This window comes from Alnus glutinosa, chromosome 5 (genome assembly GCF_958979055.1).
Source record: "Alnus glutinosa chromosome 5, dhAlnGlut1.1, whole genome shotgun sequence".
Lineage (NCBI taxonomy): Eukaryota > Viridiplantae > Streptophyta > Magnoliopsida > Fagales > Betulaceae > Alnus > Alnus glutinosa.
In genome coordinates, this window is record NC_084890.1 from 28264113 (window position 1) to 28278971 (window position 14859).

A 14859-nucleotide genomic window follows, 5' to 3' on the forward strand; every position below is an offset into this window, starting at 1 on the left:
TCTTTCTTCTGTTGCCCATGGATTTGGAGCAAGGACAGAATGAGGGGTGCCTTCTATGTGATTTCGATTGTTTATGGAATCCTTTTTTCTTTTTGAGTAATCTACCTTTATCTTATCTCATCTCATCTCACTGGGCTGATGTGACAGTGTTTATTAGCCTTTTATTTTTTTATTTTTTTTTAATAAGAGCTGATCTAAAAATTAATGACCATTGTCACATCAACTTAATGAGATAGGGTATAATATGTAACATTATTTATTTATTTTTTGGTTCCATTCTTTCGGGAATCTAAAAATGCACCATTGAGGCCATAAGAAAAAGGTTCACTTAGGGTCTGGGTTTGGGTTCAAAACAACTCTGCCAAGTCTTATAGCTTGTACAATCACAATAAGAAGAGTAATTCTAAGAGTATATTAAGTATCCATCAACAAATGAAGTGGTTTTTAAAATCACCATTTGAACAACCACACGTCCAATAGTGATTTTAAAAGCTACCGCATTTTTTTATGGACGCTTGATGGACACTTAATTTACTCTTAGAATTACTCCAATAAGAACTGTCAAAAAATTTTCCACCCACTTAACAATTTGACTTGTGAATTATTGACAACTTAAATAATAATAAATTAAAATTAAAATTAAAATTAAAAAAATAATAATAATAAGAAAAAAAAGGAAGAAGAAGAAGAAGACCAAAACCAAAATTTGTGAAGAGCTACTCATTCAAGATTTTCTGAAGGTACTGACTATGAAGCTAGAATTCTAAGGCTATGGGGTAGTGCAGCCACCCCCAAACCACCCACCACCAAACAGTCACCCAAAAAGGTTTTCTTTTTTTTTCTTTTTTTTTTTTCTTTTTTTTTTTTTTTTTTTGCATTGATTTCACGATCTATCCACAAAAAAGCTATTGCAATTGCACCTGGTTATTGTATTGCATGAGATCTCAATCCGCGTATTGTACCTTAAAGCACTAGCAGCAAACATCCTATAGTCCATTCCCTTTCCTAAATAAAGAAAAAAAATTTTAAAAAAAAAATGTCATAAAAAGCCACCCACATCAGTTTCCTTATATGTTTCCTAAAACCCTCGGTAGCTACGGTGCTACCAACATTGGGTATAACCATAACCATAAAAAAGTTTCGTCTCCCTCCCCTCTCTTTCACGCATCCCCATTTCCACTTTCATTTGGCCTCCATGTGAAAATTGATCGCCTTGCGCCAGACACAAAACCAAGGCTTTACTTGACCCTCCCAATTCACCGCCATTTTCCACAGGTTCTGCTTTGAGCATTGAGTTCTCTTCTTGGGGCTGCCAAGCTGATTAGGTATCCCAATTCCCAACACATTCAGAAAACTTTTGCTGCAACTCACCAATGACAAATTTTTACATCATGCTAATTACTCTCAACATTCACTGCACATTTCCAATTTTATGGAATCTCTCTCTCTCTCTCTCTCTCTCTCTCTCTCTCTCTCTCTCTCTCTCTCTCTCTCAGTACAAGCTATTACCATTGTTAAACTATAAAGTAGATGAAGTAAATAGTTTAAAAATTAAAAAAAATTAAAAAAAAAAAATCAGTAATAATGAAGATAACATCAACAAGAATCTCGCTTTTCTTATTACTACGAAACATGAGTTTCTTACAACAATGGGGGCCTAGCCCATTAGTGACAAAGTTACAAGTCTTCCAGCAAATATTCAAGTGTGAATCATGTGTCGATGCAATGACCAAGAAATCTTCTCGCGGTAATGAATTGCATTAAAAACCCATACCCAGGGAGTTCTTCAATACAAAATGGTAATCGGGTCGTTTCTTCTGTGCTGATTTCGCATTATAGACGTGTACCTATAAGAATAAAATTGGTGTCTAATACAATAACACTTAATCCATAAAAAATTTTTGCCATCTCTCAGAACTTGTGCACTTTATAGCAAAGCAAACAGAAGTATAGAGCACCATATGCGTATGCTCAAAAAGCACGAGCCATATGGCAAGTCAGCAACTTATTCTATCACACTTTCACAGACAAATTTCAAGAAAAATAAGGCAGGGTTCACATGAAGATGTCTTTACGTTAGATTACCCACCTAAATCTAGAAAGAGATGCTGCTGAAGCTTAAATAAGAAGACTGTAACCTTTGTTTCATCCTTGCTGAAGCTTACCGCACTTAATAAGATGCTGCTTGACATCACCCCAAGCTGTATGTAGAGGGTTATGTTAAGATTAACTGGGGTATTACTATCACTATATCATAGAAGTATGAAGAGTTCTACCTGGGAAATTTCGATAATCGGGCTCTATTCCATTGCCATTTATGTCCCTGTGATTTGGAGTTACATACTTCCCAACAGTAACAACCACACCAGATCCATCACGAAGTTCAAATACAGATTGAATCAAACCCTGTTCAACATATAGGGCTGACTGGAATCAGAATTACAAAATAGATAATTACTTTAGATGTGGAATATTATAGACAAGATATATTGCCCTTCGAATCACATTTTAAAACAATTTTCGACAATCAGATATATAGTTTATGGTATGTCAATCAGATATCTATTAGTAAATACCAAAATTTAAAAACTACACTCTATAATTTGGATCGAGAGATAGAATGAAACTAACAAAAAGATAAAATTTTGATTCTTATCCCCAGCCACAAAAAGAAAAAGCATATTCAGCAACTGTCCAAAATCCACAACAAAACCCACCATATCGAAGTTTAAAACGAGCTGTGGGTTCTGGGTGGACTCAGGTCTATTACAGTACATGATCATATAAAGACAATTCTGAATCACTAAAAATTATTAAGTGAATATCTGAACCTTGCCATAAGTCCTTTCCCCCACAAGGACAGCTCTACAATTATCATGCAGCGAAGAAGCAACCTGCAATGAGACCACCTTTTACAATACTACAAATGTGAAGTATCAAAAGCAACTTCAGATAATTTGATGGAGCCGCTTACAATTTCACTAGCACTAGCAGTTTTGTTGTTCACCAAAACCTGCATTAGATGAGAGTCAAAAACTTTGTAATGAAGAAGATAAGCTTATAAGATCGAATCAAGAACAAAAAATACTATAATAATACAAGTCAATGTTTTAAAATCACAAATAAAATAATAAAAGAGACTCAATTGGGTTGGAATCTAATTTTGGGGGTACAAACAAATCCACCAAGCTACGGGAAGATCAAACTTCAATCTAAAGCTTGTTTTTCCAAAGAGCCAAGCTCAGGTCAGTTAGGCCCCTGAACACTAAAAAGCATAACTACAAGGAGTCGGAGAAAAGTATGTTACCAATTCTATTTATGATGTGATGACTGGATTTACAGCAACTGGGACACTAATTCATCATCACCCATTTAACTTATTATTGAGCTACTCCAATCAATTATGTGTTTTTGTTATCAAAATTGATCAATACAAATAAAAAAATAAAATAAAATATCAATTAGACTCAAGTTGACCTAGAAGGCTAGAACCATGCTTATCTAATCAAACAAGGTAATAAAGTTCAAGAATGTTTACTAATTGACAAGAATAGATTTACAACCCACATATTCAGCTCAAAGCTCAAGCAGCTCTCTACCCAGCACAGCTAATTTGCACCTCTCAAATAATAATAATAATAACTACGGCTACATGCTTTGTTCATACTTATGATGCAATTCAATTTATTTTTGTTGCTGTTGCCAGCTCATGTCTGTGTTAAGCATTGTCATTAGTGTCCAGATCCTTATTGAATGGACAACAAATTGATTCAAAAATGAATCTAATGCTCCTGAATGATAGACTCAGTAATATTTTAGTCCCCAAATATGGTAGCTCATGTCACGGTCAAAATTGTCATGTCCAACCCCTTGTTACACAGGCAACACGTTGATTCAAAATTGACAATAGCTCTACTAAAATGAGAAATCTAGTTTTATTTTCATTTTCTTTCAGACTAAGATAGATTCAGAGCGTTCAACCATTAAAAAAAAAAAAGTGATAAATGAGAACAAATACAGAATATTCGGTGTAAAAATCTCAAATGTAAAAGTGCATACAATAACAGGAGCTGTAATCAATGGTGCAGCATCTGCAACAATGGTGTTTTGGTACTGTGAATCCCTTCCAGCGGTATATATCACCTGTACATAAATGCATCAGAAGAAAACGCCACATTGATAAGCTCAGTGGAGCGGACTGAACAGAGCTAACAGGTACTAACACAGATACTTTATTGCACATTCAAGGAGGAAAAAAAAAAGAAAGAGGTATTAGTGATGAGGAAAAGATTGCCCAAGTGATAAAGCAATGCTTAAAATGCACTGCTATCACTTTTGAGAGGGAAAGGTCCAAAGCAACACAGAGAAGCATTACTAATTATTAATAGATCCATCAATAACATGAAGCTCTTATTTTAATAAATATCTATTGAGGACAAAAATTCTCTGCACAAAACACGGATGAGATATTTCTGTCTACGGCATATATAAAAGGACCATAATGCCAAAGCTCTCCACATTACAGTTAAATAATATCTTCTGCCTGACAGCATAGAACACTAGTACCTTTAGGCTTTAGCTATTTTGACTCTCTTAACATTATTGAAAGCAACATGCATCAACCAACTCTGCCTCTTTTATCCTAGATTCCTTGCCTACAGACTCGGCCAGTCCTGACCCTGGATGACACAGGGCTTAATAGATAGCCAGCATAAAACCTTTTGTTGATCCCATTAACATTAATCCTAGAAATTTGTGATTAAATGCTAGAATTCCTGAAACTGATGGATTGTACTGCCTGATTTCAGTTGGAGTGAGTGAGGCTGCTCTATCAGCATATGGGTGTGATGAATAATAGAAAAGAAATTATTTGAGATGGTTTGGCCATGTTCAAGAAAGCCTATTCGTGCAGCAATATGGAGGAGCAACTTGATTCAAGTAGAAGGTGCCAAAAGGACATGAAGAAGGCCCTAACATAGGTATATGGTGACAGTGAGAATAAACATTGTTGCCAAATACCAGATGTGAGATATTAATCTTGATAGTATAGAATGCCTAAGAGATTCATGTATCCCTCGTTAAGTTGAGCTAAATATCCATCTACCAAAATAAAAGAGCAATTATTCATGCTAGCCTTCCAACTAGGATACTTCAAAATCAAGATTCGAGGATCTCGATCCTTTGTGCTCATCCAAAACAAAAAGAGTTAGGAAACACACTACCAAAAACAGGACATTGAGAAGCAAAAAACTACTAAGCCAGCAAATAATGAAGATATTGAACCATGATGAGGGCAATTATAAATATGGATGCCAAAATCTACTAAAAAGAAATTAAACACAAACCCACTTGAATCAATAATTAATCTGCAATGACAAGAAACTTTTTCCTTTAGTTTTAGGAATATATTTTCAAGAGCAACCCCGAATCATTGATAAACTTCTGAAAAATCAAAATACAAGTTTGTGAACATTTTGGACCATTATTGATCATAAGTGTTTCCATTGTCCATCATAACCAAATAACAAAGTAGCTAACTATTTTTATGAGTCTAGATGATAAGGGGAAAGAAGGGAAGATGCAAATAACTGTAGAAATTACAGTCTGCACAGGAGAAATGGAAAACATAAACATATAAATACACTTGGTTACAAAGAAATAGTAGTTCATGAACGTAATCTCAATAAATTGCTATACCGTCTTCCCCTCATTTAGAAAGAGTTTGGCGATCTCAATTCCAGCCTGAAATAAGCAAAAGAATAGGATGAAGCTCACAATGTTACAAAATCCCATCACAACAATGTGCATGAATTAACAACAAACATGATTTTGCTAGTGCCTTACATTAAATGAAACAACATTGGTAAAAAATGATCAGAGACATGCACAGAACACATTCTAATATAGGAGAGAGAAAATGGTACAGAGCAAGCAAGCTGGAAAAAAACAAAAAGAAGATCAGGTCAGGACCCCCGAATTTTTTGTCATTTTGACTTGCCCTAGTTCTCAATTTGATAGATTTGAGACCCAATTTAGGCACATTCTAAATTTGAGACATTTGTCAACCCTTTCATCAAATAGGTAGCAAAAATATATGTGGAAATACAATTATGTCACTCTAAAAAAAAAATATGAAAAAAAAAAAAAAGTGCCTAAAGGAGAGGTGACTGACGGCCACAACCTTAGAAGGGTGGCTCATGACCACCACTTCCGAGGGAGTGGCTCATGGGCCCTACCTCAGAATCGGTGGCTCACAACCACCCTTAACTCAGGGGTGGCTAGTGGCCACCCCCTCAGCTGGGGAGTGACCGAAAGCCACCCCTCAATTAGGTGCTGGTTCTTCTTTTTCTTTTTTTTTCTTGTCTTTTAAATTTTTATTAGAGGATATAATTGTATTTTCATTCCGTTTTTGCTACCTATTTGACGGAAAGGCTGACAAAGATATCGAATTTAGAATGGGTCTAGACTCAGGTATCAAATCTATCAAATTGAAAACTGGGGTTTTAAAGTCAAAATGGCAAAAAGCAAAAGGGGGTCTTAACCTGATTTCCCAAAATTTCCCAAAAATAATAATGTAGCAGATACAGTCCAAGCCACTGTAAAATGAGTAATACTAAAGTTACTGTAGCAGTTTTATAATCAAAGGTGTCTCTTTTAGTTCTTTTATTTAGGTGATTTTGAACAGTTGATATTGTTTTTGTTTTTCATTGATTAACTTAAACATAAAGATCAATTTAGCAAACAAACCTGTACGAGTCCACCAAGGTTGTCTCTTAGATCGAGAATGAAATATGAGGCTCCCATATCCTGAAGTCGCCTCATTGCTGCAACAATCTTTATTTTATTTAGTCTAATGATAAGATCAACTGAAACTATATAATTCAAGTACACAAAAAAAAAAAAAAAAAAAAAAAGGTCCTACTGTGGACATAACTAGTGCCATAAGAGCCTTACTCTATAGGGGCGCTAGTGCTTTTCACAAAAGGATAAGGATCCAAGATAGCCAAATAGGCCTATGATATCGGCCTCAACAATTTAAAGAATAGAATGTACCTAATGGTATATTACAAAGGCGTGCATTCAAAGAGGAAAAGCAAATTAGATTTTATTCATTTTTGGGCTTCTGTCTTGAGTTTCTATATGCAAATAGCAGCATGAGATAAAATGACCAAAGCTAATTCCTTAGCAATTTCCTGTTTTTGAGGCTCAGAAGGTCTATGCAGCATGTTATATGTTGTTGAATTAATATAGCTTGATTAGATGAACAACTACCAATCACCAAGTCTTTTCTAGCCAATGCATTGAACTCTTTTAAGCGCATGTAGCCAACAGAAGTAGTTCCATTGTCAATTTGCTCCAAACGATATGACACTGGGGTTCGAGCAACAAGTTGTCTCTGGACTTCAATGGATTGAATAGGCCCACAATTGCCATGCTTGACCTAAAATTAAAAACACATATCTGAATAATCATTAAGAAGACAACACAACAAAAAGAATTAACGCGGTGTTACTTTATAATAGACTATTAAAATCACAACCTTAATAGTCACAAATGTTTCATTCGGGCCTTGTAACAAAGATGATACTTCAAAGGCTGATTTGCCTTTCACATCTACTCCATTGACAGCTAACACTTCATCCCCCTAACAAAGTAGAAGGAACAAAGAAAATAAATGTAAGGAAACCTATTAGATACTAGCAGACTTGTAAAACCTCTATCAGTCCCGACAATATATAATATCAGAAATTCCAGATAACTAAATAAAACCAAGGAAACAGTATATAAGTATGTAGAGACAAACACCCATGAAAGTTAGATGCAGATAAATATTGGAACCTTCAGCATATTTGTGTTGAGCTAGCTACACAAATCCTTTTTTTTTTTTTTTGATAAGAGCTACACACAAATCCTTTTCCACCTTCCATCCCTATCTAAGGCCATATTCTGTTTCTAATTAAACAAAACAGAAGAAAAAAGAAAACCTACTTATCAAAAAAAAAGTAACTCAGTGTGCTACTACATCTTGAAATGCATACAAGAAGTAGACACTAGCTGAACAAATAGTTGTGTTTCAAAAGAGAAAATAGCAGTAGAGTCCATCCTCACTAGTTAAATATCTGTGACCTGACCACTAGCATTGTCCCTTCCATTTGTCTCTAGGTCAGTGAGAAAGCTAGTGGACTTTTTTCCAAAAAGAAAATCCATAAATTTTTCTTTTTCTTTTTTTATCATTTCCTTTCTACTGTTATTCAGTAGCAATCTTGGGGACCATCTTTATTTCTGCCTTTCCCAGCTGTACTTCCATCTTCAAGCGGATAATTCAACATTATGCATTGGGAAGAGATAGATACACTAACTACACATAAGTAGGACGAGCAGTTGGTGAAACATTACATGAACCACTTCCAACAAATAAATTTTGAAAAAATAAAAACCAAAACCTTGAGACCAGAGAGCACAGAAACACAGATGTAAAGCAGGTGATCGAAAGAATTGTTTGAGAGAACTCAGCAGTTCACAACTTAATGAATTACTCAACTCATACCTTGACAAGCATTGTCGCACAAAGAAAAAGTTGTAGTAATGCATCAACTTCAAGAATCAACGTTGAATCAAGAGTTGTAGTACAAAGAGCAGCACATACTAAAACAAATATTCGCATATTGCATCTGCAATTTTGGTTTACCTACCTGTCTAACACCAACAGAATGCGCAGGGCCATCCAACAGGAGTCCTATCACCTTCAGTTTTAAATCACCATCATCTTCCAGAACTTCCCTAAGGTTTAGTCCAATACCACTCATGTCATACCTTGCCATCTTGGAGAACTTTCAACAATGACAAAAGCAGCATATGCCATGGAATAAGAAAACTGAAAATTTTGTATGTAAAGACCATTATGTACATAAGGAGAGGTACACATCACGAGCGAAAACAATTATCAAACATAAGCATCAAGTATTGTAACGTCATAGCAAGTCATGTAGCAACCGTGTAAGGAAGGAGAGAGAGAGAGAGCATACAGCGCAATAAAAGGGGGAATGTAAAGAATGAGAAACTGCGCATATAAATTCCAGAGACAGAGCCATAATTCCCACTTCCCCCCTATGACCTGATCTCATTGCAAATCCCACACCAAAGCTAGAGCTACCTTTTTGTCACTTGATTTGGCAAGAACCAAGAAATTTCTTTCTCATCTTCAAAATAAAAGACAGGATGCCCTCCCACTAAGGACCTAACCCTCCAGCCACCTTATTGTTAAAATGTAATAAGTAACATAATTAACTGCTTGGAATTTTGATACGCATTAAACAATTTTTTTTTATGAAGTCAAACGAATCATTCTATCAAATTCCCCAAAAAGGTCTTATCCACATATCATTTGCATTGCAGAAAGATTGCAATCCTAAATAAAAACCAAAAATGAGTATCGGTATTGTTCTAACTTCCAATACAAGGACCATTCCTCGCTTATGGTGTGCTTGATACCCACGAGTATATTAGCGTCTATGAGAACAGATTGTCAAACTGTCATAAACGAAAAGGCAACAGTTGGGAATTTCTCTAATGTTCACTTTACGTTCATGCACATTGATCGATGTCCCAATTCCCGGTACCATTTCAAACTTATATACAAGATGTATAAAAAATTACCTCTTCGGGGGAAAGAAAACGCGTATACGGATCACCCAGGCTTGCCAACATTCGTCTGATGATATCATGAGCCTTTGACCTCGTCGGAATGGAAGTGTTCAGAATATCTTCCTTCTTTTTCTGAAAGCATTCAAAGGCGCTATATACGTCAAACGGCCCCGTTTTAGGTACTTTCATCACAGCAAGAAATCTACTTGTTTGTCTCTAATAACTGGCACACGCATGCATGTATTACCTGCCACGTTTGGGGAGACCAGCGATGGCGACCGGTGTTGAGAAAGCTGTCATTGACGATTTCCCAAGCTTCCTCTACTATCCCTTCGTTCGTCACCACTCTGGGGCGAGTCTCAGCCTTCTCTATTCGCTCGTCCTCGCGGCAGAGCTCAGAAGAAGAAGAAGGTGACTGAATTGTTGGAGACTCCAATGCAATGGAGCAGGGGGACGAGAAGAGAAGGCCGAAGGAGAGAGCTCCCGAGAGAGCTAAACTAAGGGATTTCTTAGCACAATTGGTGATATTGTTGTGGGTGGTGATGAAATTGCAGAGGATTGGAGGCTTTGGAGTCTCGGATGTGGATGGGGATGGTGGGAGTGTGGGTAAGGAGTTTGAGAGGGCCAAGACCCTCATCTTTGGCGCTGGTTGGTTTGGTGGTGGTGAGGCCGAGGGTGGTTTGAATGGCATTTTATATTTAAAATTAAAAAATAAATAAATAAAAACTTATATTTCTATATTAGTGTCATACAAATAGGGCTATAAACGAACCTGTCGGGCTCGAGGTCCCGCTCAATTAAGCTCGATCTGAATTCAAGCTCGGCACTATACAAACCCGCTTGTTACTGTTAAAACTCGCTCGATTAATTAGTGATACATACCCGGTAAACAGCTACCCCTTTAGTAATTTTTTTTTTTTTTTTAAAAAAAAAAACACAAATATTTTTGTTTTATTTTTTTATATTTTTATTGTAATGAACATGTGTCGACTTTTTATTGGGTGTGATATGGTTAACTAACAGAATTTGTTAACTTTGTAGATGGAAAACGTGTTCAATGATTGATTTGTAATTATAGTTTACCACAAATACCCTCTCGAAACTTTTTAAACTACAAGGAGATTTGTAATTTAGGCCAACTCCACCAACCAATGGTGCAATTATCCATTTTTCAAACTAAAGCTTTCAAAATCTTTCATATTGAGTTTAAGGGGAAATTAGAATATTTGATTTACCAGCTAAACGCTCAAAGCCTTCGACTGGCTTTGTAAAAATCCTTCTCTCGAACGCCATCTACCCCCCCCCCCCGTCTTCATCTTTTATATGTAGATCTTCTGCTGCCTCTTTGTCTCCACCATGCACACACCTTTTCATTGGCTTCTTCTCCGCCTTTAAATCCACTACAAGTCATTGCTAGCCAACCTCCCCATCGGCGTTTGGTGCCCATGGGCCACCCCTCTAGTGTTTAGTTCCAACTCTTCCCTCTAAGAATCCACCTACCTCATTCTTTAATAAAATCGAAAAAATGATTTTTTTTCTACATCACATTATCCTACATTAATCTTACACCAAAACACATAAATTGCGAGATCCATACATGTGGGTTCCATATATATGAGTCACACACTCAATATATCTTTGTGTAGCATTGATGAAGGATAATGTAATATAAGAATAACACATCCCATAAAACCATGACTTGTTCTTTTTTTCGTCTTCTCATTTTTAATTTTTTTAATTTTTTGGCTCCTTTATCTAAATTCACCTACCACCTCATCAAAACCATCAGCAATGCACCATTTTTGCAAATGTCTAATCATCAGACAAGATCACAAACCACCTTCAAGGACACCATCTTCTATGCCTTTTGGTTAAGAAATTATGGGACCAAATCTATTTAGATCCTTTTTCCATTTTCTTTGTCTTAATATTTTGTACTCTAATGACTAGTTTGGGGTGTTTGTTGAGATGCTCCACCGCCCTCTTTATTCTATTTAATTTAAAGGTTATCTTTTTTAATTAGTCAATATATTGCAAGTACAAAATGTTGAAAACAATCAACTTGTATTAATGAAATAGTAAAATATATGTGTTATAGTGAAAAATATGGACTGATATCTCAAAAATTGTTGGCCTAAATGATATAAAACAATTTTTTTTTTACATTTAAAACCTTTGACTTAAATGAATAATGGAATTAAACGATTTTTTTCACTAAACCTCAATTAATGGTTAAATGTATATATCAAGGCATGAGTTTGAAAAATCTTCAATTTGTAACATAAAAATTAAGGTTAAGTTGGTTTGATATAAAATATTTTTAAATGAATAATGAAATTTTCGCCGTTTATAAATGCTAAAAAGATGGATAAAATAATTATTTGGCTTGTACCACAAATTGTTACATATCACTTATATATAAGGCATATATGTTGTATTTTTTTCAAACGTCAATATTTAATTTTACTATCTCTCTTTTTCATGTAAAACTTAGAATTATATGTGGACCATTGAAAAAATACAACATATATGCTGTATATATATATACATCATTTAAACCAAATCTGTATCCAAGACAACCTAAAATTGAAAACTAACAAAAAAAAAATAAACCCTAACACAATTTTTTTATTGCTTTGTTCTAAAAAGAAATGCAAAAAATTGCGTTTTAAGAGAAACTTTAAAATAAGGCTTTCTCTAAAAAGCTATTTCAAGCTTCTTCTTTTTCTTTTTCTTTTTTTTTTTTTTTTTTTTTGTTTTAATAGACAACAATCACCATCAAAACATTCGAGGATTACATCATAGCTGGAGAGAAAGGACGACCCTATGTTTCTAGAGAGAGAAGCTCCTGGTGTTTCTAGAGAGAGAGAGTCGTCGTTTGGCTTTGGTTTTGGGAGAGGGAGGCTTCGTGCCTCCCTCCTCCCAGGGTTTTTTGTTGTTTGGGTGTTGGTTAGTCTCCCAACCCTTTGGGTTGTGGTAGTTTTGTCTCCTCGGTGGATCCGGTGGAGTTTGTTGTTGGTTTTTTTAGTTTGTTTAGTTTGTGGTGGCAAGTGTGTTCTCTGGTGGAGATGTCGGAGGGGTCTGGTCGTCCATGGCGTGTTGCCGGTGGAATTTGTGGCCGAGCTTCTTTCTGTCAGTTTTATGAGGTTAGATCTACGAGTTTCTGCCGTCTTCTGTGAGACACGCGCCCTCTAGCCTCATTCTCCGTCAGCTTCTGGTGCTTCAGCCACTCCTCTCGACCTTGTGGTCTGTCGGTGGTCGGAGCGTGGTCTTCACGCGCCTGTGCGTTATTTCTGTTTTGGGCAGCGTGTGAAGGCTACAATCTGGTTGTTTCTGCCGTGTTTGGTGGGGCTGATGGTGTTTGGAGGTCTTACGGTGTTTGGTGGTGTAGGGTTTTTTGTGGCAGCGCGTGTAGCACACGCGCCGTCACTGATGGCGGCCCTCCCGGAAGACAGTCTCCATTTTCAAAGTGCTTATCCTGTTTGTTTTGATTGGAATTTAATCTGACAGTGTGCTATGTGCGTGTATTAATTCAGTCATTGGCTTTTGCCCAGTGTGTATGACCGACTCCCTGATCAAGTAAAGGTGTATGTCATCGCAGAGACACCATGCTGTTGGCTGGATTTTATTAGTTGCTACTGTCTGTATTTATTTGAGTCTTTGACCAAGTTGTATGTTCACCTTCAATGTGGCTGATTGCTGTAATGGTCGAATGTTGTAATGTTGTTTGTATTAATGAAAGTTCAACTTTCCTTAAAAAAAAAAAAAAAAAAAAAAACATTCGAGCCTTTTAGACCCGATATTTCTCTAAGAGCTCCATAGTCGTATCCCACAAAGAAAATATGTAAAAACCTTGAGGAACTATGCTTTAATTCTCTATGCCACCTCTCCAAACCCAATTTTGCACCTTCAATCTCACCATTAACAACCTATATCATTTTGAGAACTTTAAAAGTTACCATTAACATATATTATTTTGAGAACCTTAAAAGTGTAATGTAACTGCAAAGGTAGATGAAAATGGTACCAATATCATATTACTATTTGTTCTTGAAAAAATTGATGTTGGCAACAAGAATGGGGTGTTGATGGGAGGGACTATGATTCTTGGTTTAGGAAAAACACTAGTTATATATGTCTTATCACTCCAAAATGATTAGTAAAGTTATAATTAGAGTTCTTTAAAATCACTTATAAAACTTAATTACACTTTTTTGATCTTTTTTTTTTAATTGATTTAAGGAAATAGTTATATGGGGGGATATTTACTACTCCTGATTCAAAAGGAAGAAGTAGTGGCTGATTCTATAAAAGAAAAAAGGGTGGGCTCCCAATAGTAAATATAGAACAAACAAAAACAATGCTAAAATATTTACAAAAAGTAAGAAATGAGACAAATAAATGACATGGTCATTTCAAGAGGCCTCACAAGGTGGTTTCATAAGCAAAAAGAGGTACAGAATAAGACAAGTCTATCTATACATCCAATTGGGATCAACAACAACCACCCAAAAGAGACTGAAGTGGTAAAAGAACTATAAAAGCTTAATCACACTTAGTATGTAACAAATTTGGTAATATGAGACTTATCACCTATGAATAACTTTAATAATTAATATTCTTAATGTGTGACTAAGAGTATCACAATCTCCCCCACTCAAATTCCTAATATCCTTATTAGGTTTATGTCAGGCTGCCTCACGCTACATGGTGTCACTAGATTGCTCTGGTAGCATTTATAATGACTCGATGACAACACTATCTATATATACTATATGATTTCAAAATTACTAGTCAAGTTACAATTTGAGCTCCATAAAATCACTTATAAAACTTAATTTTACAGACACAAAAATTAATGTGAGACTTAATACTCATAAACGCCTTTATAATCCATCGACTAAGCGTAGGCAATCTATCCCCCCCAATGTAGGAGTAAACTTTATAAGGTGTCACAAGAATCCCTTATGGTATGTTTGGCAACCGAGTGGAATAATTATTCCACTCGGGTTTTTTCTAAAACCCACCCATTCGCATAAAAACCCAAATTTTGAGTCCACTCAAGGCTGTCTTTCAGATTAATGGTGGGACCCAGGCGCAGGAAAAGTTGACTAAAAAAATGCATGGGTTCCACATTTAAATAATAAAATATTAATAATTTAAATAAAAAAAAAATTAAAAAAAAAAACAGAGGAGTGACTGCCAACCCTTGGG

The 14859-nt window shown here is 35.7% G+C and overlaps 1 protein-coding gene across 2 annotated transcripts; it reads right to left on the bottom strand.

Moving 5' to 3' along the window:
* Positions 1 to 1798: 1798 nt before the first annotated feature.
* Positions 1799 to 10282, bottom strand: LOC133867756 (carboxyl-terminal-processing peptidase 1, chloroplastic). 2 transcript variants are annotated; one of them, XR_009900163.1, is made up of 13 exons: positions 9893 to 10282; positions 9658 to 9777; positions 8694 to 8831; positions 7541 to 7645; positions 7273 to 7441; positions 6748 to 6824; positions 5698 to 5742; positions 4060 to 4143; positions 2975 to 3013; positions 2832 to 2894; positions 2277 to 2406; positions 2090 to 2201; positions 1799 to 1847 (listed from the first exon to the last, which is right to left on the bottom strand). XR_009900163.1 is itself a non-coding variant. In XM_062304520.1 (12 exons), exons 1-12 carry the CDS (start codon positions 10280 to 10282, stop codon positions 2146 to 2148), a joined length of 1416 nt encoding a protein of 471 aa, XP_062160504.1. In that variant the 3' UTR covers positions 1910 to 2145. The 2 variants fall into 2 exon arrangements, 1 of the variants encoding a protein (XP_062160504.1); XM_062304520.1 differs by lacking the exon at positions 1799 to 1847 and having other exon boundaries at positions 1910 to 2201.
* Between the last annotated feature and the right edge of the window lie 4577 nt (positions 10283 to 14859).

Bases quoted from the DNA above. Each gene is read 5' to 3' on its own strand.
- LOC133867756 (XM_062304520.1), bottom strand. From the start codon at position 10,282: ATGAGGGTCTTGGCCCTCTCAAACTCCTTACCCACACTCCCACCATCC. The intron at 4,144-5,697 runs GTATAGCAATTT...ATTTATGTACAG, and splicing joins TTCTAAATGAGGGGAAGACG to GTGATATATACCGCTGGAAG. The intron at 3,014-4,059 runs GTATGCACTTTT...CATCTAATGCAG, and splicing joins TGATTACAGCTCCTGTTATT to GTTTTGGTGAACAACAAAAC.